Source organism: Phyllopteryx taeniolatus, chromosome 22 (genome assembly GCF_024500385.1).
Source record: "Phyllopteryx taeniolatus isolate TA_2022b chromosome 22, UOR_Ptae_1.2, whole genome shotgun sequence".
In the NCBI taxonomy this organism is placed as follows: domain Eukaryota; kingdom Metazoa; phylum Chordata; class Actinopteri; order Syngnathiformes; family Syngnathidae; genus Phyllopteryx; species Phyllopteryx taeniolatus.
In genome coordinates this window covers 6,780,037-6,793,757 of record NC_084523.1, presented here as the reverse complement: position 1 = coordinate 6,793,757, position 13,721 = coordinate 6,780,037, and the positions used below count along the sequence as shown (strand labels likewise).

The 13,721-nt window shown below is 46.4% G+C and overlaps 2 protein-coding genes across 2 annotated transcripts in view; one reads left to right on the top strand and one right to left on the bottom strand.

Moving 5' to 3' along the window:
* Positions 1 to 13,721, bottom strand: part of cacna1c (calcium channel, voltage-dependent, L type, alpha 1C subunit) — a 112,378-nt gene that overhangs the window by 96,748 nt on the left and 1,909 nt on the right. The window contains exon 3 of the mRNA XM_061762128.1: positions 11,234 to 11,372. Within this exon, the coding sequence (XP_061618112.1) occupies positions 11,234 to 11,372 (139 nt within the window). The remainder of the gene's footprint in view (positions 1 to 11,233; positions 11,373 to 13,721) is intronic.
* On the top strand, positions 6,789 to 11,360 carry dcp1b (decapping mRNA 1B). Its single transcript, XM_061762160.1, has 4 exons — positions 6,789 to 7,567; positions 7,900 to 7,940; positions 8,130 to 8,257; positions 11,228 to 11,360. The coding sequence occupies exons 1-4, from the start codon at positions 7,418 to 7,420 to the stop codon at positions 11,230 to 11,232; spliced, it is 324 nt and encodes a 107-aa protein (XP_061618144.1). The 5' UTR covers positions 6,789 to 7,417; the 3' UTR covers positions 11,233 to 11,360.

Below are 13,721 nucleotides of genomic sequence, written 5' to 3'. Positions count from 1 at the left end.
CCAACTAATGGCAGCATCGTACTTCAAAGCCTCGATGTGACTCGGACAATCGTGGGGGAGGTTCAACTAAAGTGTCTGCAAGATTACAGAATAGGATTTCAATCGCTGCCATCCCAAACAATTTCCTGTGAATTACGTCCACCTGGGAGGATTACATGGGGATTATAGTATTTGCGATGGCAGTCGTGTACAATGCAGCGGGAAAAGCTCCACGCCTACACAAATCGCAACATTTTGTCACGAGCGTTGCAAACTGAACGGGAAGATTTCCTTTTTCCTTTTTCAGACTTTGTGGAGGGAATGTGCATTCGTGTCAAAAAGCAACAGGCACATGCAAATGACGGGGAACACATTTATAAAAATGTAAATATACAGTAGTACTCTAACTATCATTGGTGGCACTCATTTCTCGCTGAAATAGGCGATGTAAAATGCTAAAAGATCTCAAGCAGGCTATTGATTGTCATCATGTTGGGTGTATTATCTATGTTCACTTCAATCTATTGCAAGCAGGCCCAACGATGTCATAATTAATCACAGCAAAACATACTGGAGAAAAATAACGCAACACTTTTGCAATAAGCTGAGAAAGACTTTTTGAATGCGCACAAAAGGCATATTTTACTCAAATATGGTTCACAAATCTGTTAGTGAGCACTTCTCCTTTGCCAAGATAAGCCATCCCCCTCACAGGTGGGCACGTCACAATGCTTATTAGGCGGCATGATTAGAAACGGAGTCCGGCTGCACATTTGACCGTGGCCTTCTATTGTGGGCAGCCTCAAACTCAGCTGTGCAATAATCAAGCAGCTGTCAAAGCAGCATCTTGATATGTCGCAACTGTGAGCTGGACGGATTATCTTGGCAAAGAAGAAGTCCTCGCTATCACAAATTACGACCCATTTGTGAACAATATTTGAAAGAAATACATTTTGTGTGCGCATAAGATTCCGATGAGACAGCGTGATAATTGCACAGGTGTGCCTTTGAAGGCCACTCTAGAATGTGCAGTGTTAATGTAGTACAGTCTCTGGGCAAAGGAGAGGTGCTCAGCAACAGGGATTTAGACAGATTTGTGAGCAATATTTGAGAGAAACGGCCCTTTTGTGTACATAGAAAAAGTTCTGCCCATGAAAAATGGGAGCGAAAACAGAAGTTGTGGTTTTATTTGTGTTCAGTGTAATAACTATAACAACAGTGGACTAAGTTGTCATCATACTTTTTTCTTTTAACATATTGAAGTAGCTGCCAGTATTTCATTCTAAATTCTACCTTTTATTATTTTTTCAGCACAGGTAAAAAGTGAGTGGTCTTCGTCGAGAAATCAACTTTTTGAGTCAACTTGGAGCCGAGAAAAGTCGTCCGGGGTCACGCTAAAGGCCGCATGACGACACGAGCGAGCCTCACGCACGCCATTGCGGGAATAAATCGGACGGATCACGTATGACGAGCTGTCGAGCGTGTCTCACTGCGACACAGATGCACTCGCGCACACACCAGCATTCCTCATCCCCTGTTGCTATGGAACCTGTCGCCATGCAAGGCAGGGAGCTAGCCTCCGCTGAGGGAAGTGACGGGAGTGCTGGATGAATGCGAGGATGACGACGACGAAGAAGATCACGTTCATAATCGGTCGGTGGTGGAAGTGGAGATCACGGCGGGGGTTTTTTTTTTTTGTGGGTGTTTTTTTTTTTTTTTTTTTTAAATGCTCTCTGCAACGTGGGTGGAAGGAGGCGCCGCGTGAATACTGCGCAATGCAAACAGACCCTTTCCTTGCCACTCAACATCGCGCCGGCCTCTCAAACTGAAAACAACACACACACAAAAACGCCACACGAAGGTCCACAACAAATAAGAACAGCTCCACCGTGCAAACGTGACGGTGATGAAGTCTGCGCCACATGTGATTGTTTCTATCCGTTTTTTGGGTTGGCAACAGCCTGTTGACTGACCCATGATGCCACATGTGCAAACGTGACCGAAAAGACCTCTTCCTGATCCACAAGTTCTCAAGAAGAGGGCATCATCTTCCGGCTCACCAATTGCCCCCCCCCCCCCCCCCACACACCCCCACCCCACTCCCCCACTGCCTCCCACTCCCCTCCCCTGCCTGCACCGCATCAACACTCACAAGACAGTTGGGCTGGGAAATAAATCAGCAGCACACCTACCTTGATGGTTCTCAAGGGTGTCCTCCGGGATGTACATGTTTTTGCTTTCATTTACCATAAATGTAGTCCAGCGTTCTCCCTATACAAGAATGGATTGGAGAGAGAGAGAGAGGGGGAGGGGGGGGGGGGGGTTGGCCCCCCTCCAAAAAAAATAAAGAAATGAAATAAATAAAAAGAAAAAGCAGGAGGGGGTAATGACTGACAGCTTGTGGATATTCCCGTTGCTCGCTCAGCGGGGAGGGGTGTCTTCGGATGGAGTGAATATTACCTAATCCCCATGATGGAGGTGAAGGCGAGAAAAAAGAGGGATCTGTCGGCGGAACCGGTCGGGAAGACGCACCGGTGCATCCCTCGGTACATCCGGGCCCTAGGCGACGAGCATAAAAGCAGCAGCGGCACCGCGTTCAATCCGATTCACGCCTCCCCTCTCTCTCCTTTTCTTTTCTCCTCTTTCTTTTTTTTTTTTTTCTTCTCAAGGCTTTAAAAGAGCTCGCAAAGCACGGGCGCTGTCAGTGGAAGTGCGCAAAAGACGCAGCGCTGCTTGGCATCCTCGCTGCTGCTGCTGCTGGAGGAGGAGGAGGAGGAGGAGGAGGAGGAGGAAGAGGAAGATTGGAAAATGACAAGAGTGCACATATTCCATCGTGGTGTTAAATCTCCCAATGGTTTAAAATCCACGAGAAGGGGGCCTCCCGAAAAGCCAAAGCAAACCAGGCTGTCCTGTCCTCATCCGCGCTCGTCTCAGTTCCCGATCCAGTCCATGGTGGTCTCCTCTCTCTCTCTCTCTCTCTCTCTCTCTCGCTCTCTCTCTCTCTCTCTCTCACTCTCTCTCTCTCTCTCTCTCTCTCTCCCACCCGCTCGCTCTCCCTCCCAATGTGCGTGTGTGTGTTTATGTCTGTGTGTGTGTGTATGTGTGGTGCGTGTGTGTGTGGTGTGTGTGTGTGTGTGTGTGTGTGAAGCGGAGTTTGGGCTCTCTCGTCTGCCTCTGCTGCCCCTGCAGCTCTGCAGTCAAACACACTCAGAAAGAGGGAGAGAGAGAGCGAGAGAGATGCATGCATGCGCACACACACACGCACACACACGCGCGCACACACACACATACACACGCACACAGAGAGAGAGAAGCCCTCCTCCTCCTCCTTCCCCTCACACTTTGACTGTTTCCAGATGTGTGTGTGTGTGTGTGTTAAAAAAAAAAAAGAAAAAATCAACTGTGCAAAAGGGATTGTTTTGGATGTGTGTCACATTTCAAAATCCCGATGATCAAGTGTGTATCCGCATGTGTGTGCGTGTTGTGCCGGAATCCCAATTAGTGCAGGAAGGAAGAGATGTCCAAGTTGCGAGCCAGGTGGTCGAACCTTTCCCCTTTTCGTTGAGCGTGTCCGTGTTTACGTCTTTCCTCCGAGTCTGTTCTTTGCGGCGCGCAAAAACACGAGGAAGCACTTTTCCCCGAGCACAAATTGTCCGAGGTAGAAACAAGTCGCGAGCAATACTGCAAGATTTGCTTGTCGCGCCGATTGCAAGTCAATACCGGATCGGTCTAAATGCTAAATACCGAAACCGATACTTTGTAATCATTCATTTTGTCTTCAAATTGCTGAATTTTGATTCAAGATTTGGGCAAAGTTTCTGGGCACCGTTTAGAAGTCAATAGAAAAACAACAGTGGTGCCTTGAGATACAAGTTTCATTCCTTATGTGGCCACGACCGCAACTCAAAACAATCCAATCATCTTTGCCCGTTGAAATGAAACGCTTTTAATACATGCCAGAATTGTTTGTAATGTGTTTTTGGTTTTGTTTTTAAATCCACTCGAATATCGTACTTGAGAGAAACAGAGTAACAACATAATTAAATACGAAAGAATCAAACAGTTTGCACATCATGATTCATTCATTGCAGCGCCTTCTATTGTGTGTGACATGGCCACCGGGGGGCAGTATAAAACAATCATGCGGACACAAAGAAGCGCTTCACCACTGCTGTAAGTGACTCAGTAAGCTGCAGTATTAGTCATGTTTTGCTGAGGACAAAGAATATACGCCTGTGAGTGTTGATGCATCATCTGAGTGTGTTGCCGCACCGTTTGTGTTCAAATAGCCGTTGCTTAAAGTGTTATCGCACACAAAAAAAATGCAAAAATAATCCACCGAACGACAGCTCGTAACTTGAAAAACTTGAAAGTCGGGTCACTCCTATCTCGAGGCACCACTGTACCGATTTTTGTAGTCAAAGTTTTTTTTGTTCACTTAATTCGGTATCGTAAATATGCCAAGAGATCCCTTTGACAGCTAACACAAAAGTGTATTTATATTCAACGATTTCTGAGTCATATTAGTGCATATGCTTACATTTCTGCAAACTTGACTAAAACAATCTCTATAGGATAAATGTATCGGACAGCAACAACAACAACAAAAACAAGTACTGATCTCATGACTGAGCTATCGATCGATATAAATACCATCATTGCTGTCGATGTTATTGATAGTTGTATCGATCTACCAAACGCACCGCGAGTCCAAATACAGATTGTCCACGGAGAGCGGACAAAATATCGGGAAAGATTCCTGACAATTATGTGCTTTATTTTATTTTTTTTGCCCTCAGCATCGTCCAGTGTTTCGTCATCTTCCTCAGCGGCCAGGAACAAATGCGTCCTTGCCTCCCCCAAGGCGCCCAAAGTCATTTTCTGGTGACATGGCTCCATATTTGCGCTAATAAATGAATGAAGTGAAGTCATCAGTTCTTAACTGGATAAAATTGGTTGTGTCAAATCCACTCAAATCTAATGTGTACGCTCCCCCCCCCCACACCCGCCCCCGTCTCCCAAGGCTTTCAAGCACCTGCGAGAGGCAAGACAAGCATGGAGAAAAAGGGAAGCGGAGAATACGACGAGAGTTCAGTACAGTGCATTAAAATGTGCTCGGCAACAGTGTCAAGTTCAAATTGTTATTATACCTGCGGCCGCCCCGTATTATTCTTATTCTTATTATTATTCGATATTCATCTGAAAATATTCATGCTAAAATGGGTCTTTGTTAACCACTCCTGGGGTGCGCCAAGTGCCCGCCGCACCAACAGGAGGCGCTGTAACCCGAGGCCATTTCCGCCAATCGCACGCTTGAAGAAAGTCACTCCGGAAAAGACAAAGCAAGGCAAATTGGATACAAAAAGTCTACACACCCCTGTTCAAATGCTAGGTTTTTGTAAATTTAAAAAAAAAAAAAAAAAAAAAAAAAAAAAAAAAAAAAGAGAGACCATGGTAAATCATGTTAAAACTTTGTCCACCATGAATGTGACCTATAACCGGCACATTGTGTTGAACAGGGGTGTGTCGACTTTTTATACGCCATGTAAAAGCGGGAGGGCCGAGAGGAGGAAGGAGCCGCGGACGCCGAGGGGGCAGGTCGTGGGAACCGACACTCGCACCCGAGGGATTCGGACGCACGCACAACCGTCCTCTGAAATCTCAGCCTGCGCATGAATCGCTCTTCTATTTAGGAGCACTCTATATTTGTCCTTTTTGGTCGAGATGGGCCGCTCTCTGGGAAGAACGGCCGCAGACAAACAGTGAGATGCCACAATCCCGGGCGGGGGGGGGGGGGGGGGGGGCAACAACGTGCAACTCAGCCAAAGGTGAAGCTGAAAATAGGAAGCCCAAAGGAGATTTCTTCATCTCCACCCTCCTTGACCACGACCGTCTTGTTTGGAAATTGTGCCCGCCCGCTCGGTACTTTGTATTACGCGCACGTCGTCGGGCCGACTCTCACTTCTCTCTGAATAGAATCAATGTATTCCGCGATAGCCGCCATCGATCCAGCCGTTCCGGGAGACGTCACCTATTAATATGATACACTGTGTCTGTGTCCAAAGTGTCATGGCGGTGCTTTTACAGGAGTCTGACTGTTACATTTCGCCATGCTCCCGTCGCCATGGTTACCTGCAGCCAATCGCAATGTATCGATAGTATTGACTCGCTGATGGACGCCTCATTAGTCTCTTCATTGGAAAAAAACGTGCGCGCTCTGACAAACGGACGGATGCCTTCAAATTGGCCCAAGCTGCATTACACAGCAAAATTATTTGCAGGCTAATGGCGAGGCACACGTCAGACGACCGGCGCAAAAGCTACAGAAAGCGTGCTTCAGTTTTTATTTTATTTTATTTACCCTGCAATATGTGCTTCAGTGGTCAGGAATACACAAGGAAAATGTCCATAAACATACAACAAAACCAAAACAAAGCAGGCTTAACACATTCACATCTCATTTTTTAAAAAAAGAAAAAAAAAAGAACCACTCTCTCAAAGTTAAAAAAAAATAAATAAAACTTCAAGCCAAAATAACGTCAGCCAGACAGCTGCATCTATACTGTATTAATTGAAAAAAGAAAACAACACAGCAGGAAATACGTCCCATAACGCCCCCTAGTGCTACTGTACTGAACTGTAGGGTATTATATACTGCTCTGGACACTGTGCAATACTTGTTATATATGTCATCCGCAGCTGAAGCAAAGTAAATTGAACATAAAAGTATTGGGCAAAACCTTTATTAAAAAAATAAAAAAAAATTAAAAAAAAGACTAACAAAGTTAAAACAATAAAAACAAAAATAAACAATACAAATTGAAGTAAGAAATGTAAAATAAATATGCATATTTCTATAGGCTGTTTTTAGATTGTTTGGATTAGATTAAAAATAATTCCAATTGGATACTGCTCTTGTGTTGTTCTAGTAATATTTGTAATATGAGGTTATACGTGTAAATACTGCTGCTGTGACAACTGGATTCAATGCATTAATGAATTTGTTTTTAAATAAGCAAACAGCAGGTCTGGTCCGCGCAAGAAAAAAAAAAACAACAAGCCCAAAACAAAACGGTTTGATCAGATTGGGAAAAACGAGCTTTTCGATAGATGTTTTCCGGCTCGATTGACGAGCCTGACATCGCGAGTGCTGCCGATCGACTACTCTCGCCTGCTTGTTTACAATTTCTGTTGACATTTAAGCCACTCGCGGCACTCTTTTTCAAAAAATAATAAAAGACGCTGCGATTTTGCATTTTTTGGCCGAACAATTCGCATCGCGTGGGTTTTTGGCGCGTGCTTTACTTTGAGCCATCTGTCTTTTGTTGCTTGGATCGCGATCTTTTTTTGTTTGTTTTGTTTTTGTTCCCCCTCCCTCTGGTTTTAGCCGCTAGATGCTAGCTAGCTAGCCAGCTAGCTAAGGTCTAGCTAGCTAACAATGACGGCGACTTGCGCCGGCGGCCTGAGCGCTAAAGGGCTGGACATCAGCCTGGCCGCTTTGCAGAGACACGACCCGTACATCAAGAGCATCGTGGACGTGGCCAGCCAGGTGGCCCTCTACACGTACAACAACCGGGCCAACGAGTGGGTAAGCCGCGTTGGCCATTGCGTCACATCGTGGATTCCGAAATGTTTAAGGTCAGGGGTCACCGAGGACCATGTGAGCAGGTTCCAGAAATAGCTCACCACTGATAGGATATTGGGATTTCCTGGGAAGGCTGCACAAGTGATCATTTGAAAATGTAAACACTAGAAGAACTTTATAAAAAAAATAATAATAATAAATGATATTACTGTTGTTGTGCCCATTGTCCTCTCGATTTTGTGACAAATCCTCAACGTGATCAACATCTTTGAGCATATTTGTTATTTCGGAAGTGCGTATCAAAGTCGTCGTGGATGTTCTTGTTTGTTTTTCAGGAGAAGACGGAGGTGGAAGGAACTCTATTCATCTACACGAGGTAGCGGCACCTCCAAATATAAATCCGCCTTGAAATGTATTTCTTCGGTTCTGCAAAAGCATTGCAGTGCATACAGCAAGTGACATGGGATTAAGGTGGAAGGGACCACAACACCAACAATGCATTCACCGCCACTCATTTAAAAATGGACGTCGCTACAGATTTGATGACTTTTTTTTTTTTTGTTAGGCTGGCTTCTCCCACGCACGGCTTCACCATCATGAACAGACTCAGCATGGAGAACCTGACCGAACCCATCACCAAAGACCTGGACTTCCAACTCCAGGACCCCTTCCTGCTCTACCGCAACGCACGGCGTAAGAGCGACACAAAAGCGCCGGCAACAAACCCGGAGCGTATGTTCTGCTAGAATGGGGGGAAAACGTCAAGTCAAGTAGCTTCGTTGCGGGATGTTGCATCAAGATGGATGCTGCTCAAACAGGAAGAAACGGACAGCTACAGATGAACTGCGCCTCCATTTTAGGAGTGGCGCTCTTTATCAGCCGGGACCCCCGAACGGCGAGTCGAGAGCTTGTCAGCGCTCCCGTGGCGGCCGGCAGAGATTAGACTCGTCGCAGCGGTCGCTGATAACGCAAAGACGTGCGCGCCTTCCTTCCTGTCTCGCTCGCTTTGGGGAGAGGAAAACCCCCCCCCCAAAAAAAAAACACAACTATATCGAAGCCTGGTGACGTGAGTTGCAAATTGAATATCTGGCGGCTGCTTTGCAGGTACGAAAGCGAGGAGGACGTTTATGAGCATGATGGAGAGGCCCTGGCCGTAAAATACGTCACAGGAGCGCATTACTTATCTCGGCCGTGTTTATTATGCGCTGGCTAAGTGACGTCTGAGCCCGCAGACTATTTAGGGTCCGGTAACGCTGCCTGGCGTGCGCTGCGGACAAGGCCGTGGAATCTTATCGTTAAGCAAACACGTCGCGCTCGGTCGGCAATGCCGTAACGTCCGGGAACGGCGCTAAGTGGCGGCCCGGGCTAAAAATAGACGGCAGAGATACACGGGATGAGAAATGCACATCCAGTCACAAATGCCGCTTTTTTCAGACAGAATATGAGTACAAGTAACGGATTTTTAAAACCAAACAGTTTGCCCCTGAAATAAGTGGGGGGAAGAAAAAAACACAAGGCATTTCAGTTATGTAGTGTCTCAGTCCCAACACTAGGGGCACGACGTAAAAGGTTACATGCAGGACAAAGAAGATTTCAGAGTGCTTTTTTAAAAGTACCACCGGACATCCCACCGCTGCGAGTGTTGTTATCCGACTTTACCATAAGTATCTCGTACGAGTACAGACGTACGGTATCGGTGAGTCTTTATTTTCTAAAGGGTTCAGGGATACGGGCTCACCTCCGGGTCGCACGTACGTATACCCCAGGTCAGTCTCCGACACCAGCTGGCCTTTAAATCGCACCTCGGGCTCCTCTTGCAGCCTTTCGTGTTTCGGTTTCCGGGTGAAAAGTCCTCTCAACATGGCTCCGAGCGGCTCTTGGCGGGTCTCGGTCGGAATCGGTCCGGACTCCCTTCTTAGTCGACATGCACGGACGGAGGTCTTCCTCCGACTAAAGCGGGAGCGCCCGCAACATCCTCGGCGCCATTCGTCCGAGCGGGAAGTGATGTGATGTGTCCCGCCGCGACCCCGCAAACGTCGTCCAGACTCAAAACCGCCACTGTTGACCGCACGGCGGCTCCTTAAAAACGCATAGCAGCTCGCATAGCAAATTTGCGTTTGATGGGAGTCATGCGGTGGCTTCCTCCCAGTCCACTTCACCCGGGCAACATGTTTGTGTGCGCGCCGGCTTGAATGAAGCCCCTCTATCTGGAGCCGGTGGCCCAACCTCGCTCTTTCGCACGCTCCCTCTCTTCCCTCTTCTGGACGACGACTCGTCTTCCGGGGCAGAAAGGTTCTCTCTCCTGTTACGTGGCCATCCTTTCATTTGTTTCCAGTTCTTTTGCCGTTCATCCTCCCAAGCGAGCCCGCTGCGAAGTGCTCGTGACTCCGCCGGGCAGTCCCCCACCGCTGTTACTTATTTGGTGCTGGGCTGACTCTTTCCCAGGCTCGACTGGGGCGACCTCGGTAGCCAACTGTGTCTCGTGTGTAAACAGGGATACGACATTGTGGTAGATGTTTACGAGCAAAAAAAAAAAAAAAAAAAGTTTAGGAGCTCTTTTTTTTTTTTTTTTATTGCTCTGTTCACTATGGGTTGAACCGATTAATCGACAAGTCAACTTTACGACTAATCACTAATCACTTTAGGGCTCCATCTAACGATTACTTTAATAATTGTTTGAACTGTTGATTTATTTATTTTTTTTAATTAATTGATGAATCGAATACAAATGTTTTAATTCCCATTCCATTATTCAAAAATAAGCACAAAAATATGTATATATTTCAAATTGACAGTCCAGAAAAATGCACACACATAAATTGATTACAATTCAGTTACGGTTTTGCTCCATGTCAGAAAATGGGCAAAAATGTTGATCAAAGTAAAAGCAGATGTTTGCAAATGTCTTATTTGGATTAAACACAAATATCTGCTTTCACATCAGACAATATTTAGTGTGGAGAGGCTGAAATTCCGAGGATAGAGACAATTGGAAGTTAAACGAAGTCTCGAAATGATTAATCGATTAATAGTTTTTCGATTAATTGTTGCACTGCTTGATTTTAGTTTTTGGTGTCTCACCTCCTAATCGACCAATTTACACAAAAATGGCTGAAAAAAGATCCGTGACATCATCGATTAATCATCTTTGGCTCGACTACATCACATTATAGTCAAGTACAACAACAAGAAAAACCCGATGGTTCAAGCCCTGCTGTGCGTCATGTTTTTGTTGCTCGGCATCATCCGGGTCGAAATGAGTCACGGCCGAGACCGCGCGGCACGCCGTCCGTCGGCTCGCGAGGCAACGCCGGCAATCTCATTCCGTCGTCTGCTGACCTTCGCGCTCGGCATCGAGCGGCCACTTTTCGTTATTACGCAGCCTAACTCGATTGTTTGCGGACCCTTTGTTGCCATTTATGACGCCGATTGAAAAGCGGGCCTCTCCCTCTCCCCAGTGGTCATCCACGGCATTTGGTTCTACGACAAGGCCGACTGCCAGCGCGTCGCCCAGAGGATGAAAATGTAAGCGCTTGCGTAATTCTTGGCTCTGGCACAAACTCTCTCTAGTCTCTCAAATGAAACCTAATTACAGAAGATGATTGCATTGTAGATTCACCCTGAAAGAGGTGTGTGTGTGTATATGTGTGTGTGTGTGTGTAGTCTGACCCAGCAGGAGCAGGCGGTGGGGCAGGATGGCTGGCTGCCCCCAGACGGAGGTGCGGGCGGCGTCCAAGGCGAAGGGCAGGCGGTGGACATCATCCAGATGCTGACCAAAGCTCACAGCCAGTACGACAAGGTAACGCGCCTGCAGAAAAGTCACACGGCAAGAGAAAAATCATACAAAAGAAATAAGGAAAATAGCGCGGGAAACACAAAATAACGCAGAGATCGTTAGAATTAATTTTTAAAAATAAAGTAATTCAGAAGAACAGTAATTGAGAAGAAAAATAAAATGCACAGAATTTGACGAAATGTAATAATTGAAACAAATCTGAAAAATACAAAAAGAAAAATCTGAATTAAAACGTCATGCACAATAAATATTATTGATGGGAATGCTTCACTCAGCACAAAATCATAAAAATGTCTCACACACGCGCACACGTGATCATCTGTTGTGTGCCGTGACAGGAGAAGTCGACTTCCGAGCCCAAGGAGATCGGCGGCAGCGGCGTTCTTTTCGGGAAGCCCAACCTCATCAAACCGATCCCCGTCAAGCCCACCACTCCGGTACGACCCCCCCGCCGCCACCTTTCCGTCTGCACTTCCTCCCTCAATCCACTCATGCACTTTATCTTCTGTTGTCAGGACGGCGACGGCAGCGAGTCCAAGCCGCTTTCCCTGGCCATGCTATTTGGATCCCAGGAACAGGGCTCGCCTAAACTGGACCCCGCCTCTCCATCCGCCCCGCCCGTTACGAGAAAAGCGTCTCGCCCTCCCGTCGCCCGCGCTCTCACCTACGAAACCCCCTCGGCCCCCGACGCGATCGCCTCAGCAGAAGATGCCGCATCCCGTCATCAGCGCTGCCCAGCCATCCATAAGCTTCGCACGCTGTCCGAGTCCCCGGAGAACCGGCTGTGCGACAACGGCGTGCCGCTGGACCGCCACCACCAGCACCACCAGCACCACCATCAGATGCACCATCACCACCAACTAGACCCAATCAAGAAACTGTTCCAAAACCAGCCCCCGCCTCACGCTGCTGCCCTTTGTCGCGCGCCGCCATGTTCTCACCAGCACGCCTTTTTCAGCCACTCCAAGCAGCAGACACATACAGGTGGGTCCAGTGTCAGAAGCGGGGGGCCACTTGAGTCCACCTCGCTTCTTTTTTTACTTCAGCTTGTTTAATGCAAATGTATTGAAATGCCCCAAAGGGGTTTTTATTTGGTCATAATAATAATAATAATAATGTGCTGTTTACATCAAATTATGCCCTTTTGGCTAATTGAAAGCCATGAAAACAACATTTTGTAAATCTTTGATCTTTACTTGAGTCATACAATTCCGTTCTAGACTCCTTGAAAAGTTTGTTTTTTCTGCCAGATTACATCCTTTATAAATTTTTGACCACAGGAGTAATTGTATGTATTATTTTTATTTTAAACGAACCTATTTATTATTATATTTTTTTTAATATTTTAGATTTGGGTGGCAGAAAAGGGCTTCCATTCGCTCCTGACCATGGAGAACAATTTGTATTTAAAGAAGTGAAAGCTCCCTCTGCTGGCTGTAAAAAGACTGCACTATTAGCGTTACAAGAAAAATGATACGATTGAAAAGTCATTTTTGAGGTTGTTTCCAACCTGCACATTGTGCAAACAACTTGATTAATCAATGAATATTTTAGACAAATGACAAAAACTCATTGTTAGTTATAAACTGCAGGAAAAGATGCAAAAAAAAAATAATCTTGTCCGTATGTGACAAAAAAAAGTAGCGGAAAGGGTCATCAAATTAAACTCGGCAGTTGTTGTCACTTCCTCAGGTGTGTCCCCGCACATCTCCGGCGGGCTGTCCCCCCACGAGCTGGTCCACAAGCTGCAGCTGGTCCAGCAGGAGCAGAGCCAGGCCCCGCCGGAACCGCCGCGCCTCGGCCCCCCGCTGGCCCCCCGCTTCCAGGGGCCCGCGAGCGCGGCCGCCGCAGCTCCGAAGACGGCTCTGCCGTTGCAGGTTAGTGGTGGATACACACACTAGACACCTTATTAGGTACGCCAAACGCACATTAATGATACTTGAAAAGTCCATCCATCTATAATAAGGAGCCAATCGCAACCCTGGACTAACTTAAAAAGATAGATTTCATATTATTGTAACATGATGCACAGTTTGAACATTAACACTGCACTTAAAGCAAATTTAACAAAAGTAATTCATGATTTCATTCAAAAGTAAGGCGCAAGTTTCAAAGCAAACTGTTCTTCAAGATGAAATTCAAATAGATGTACTACAAATGAAATGCGATAGACGTGCACTTGGGGAGTGATTCTTTTCACGTGCCACTAGAGGGAGACACCACACGGAGAATGTCGAGTATGACAAATATTTCCCACAAAATGTCTCGCGTGAATTGAGTTAAAAATGTGAGTATTGATGACATACAAATATTGATCCCATATTGCCCTCTCGGTCAATCGTTTGAGTCATGGGTTATTTT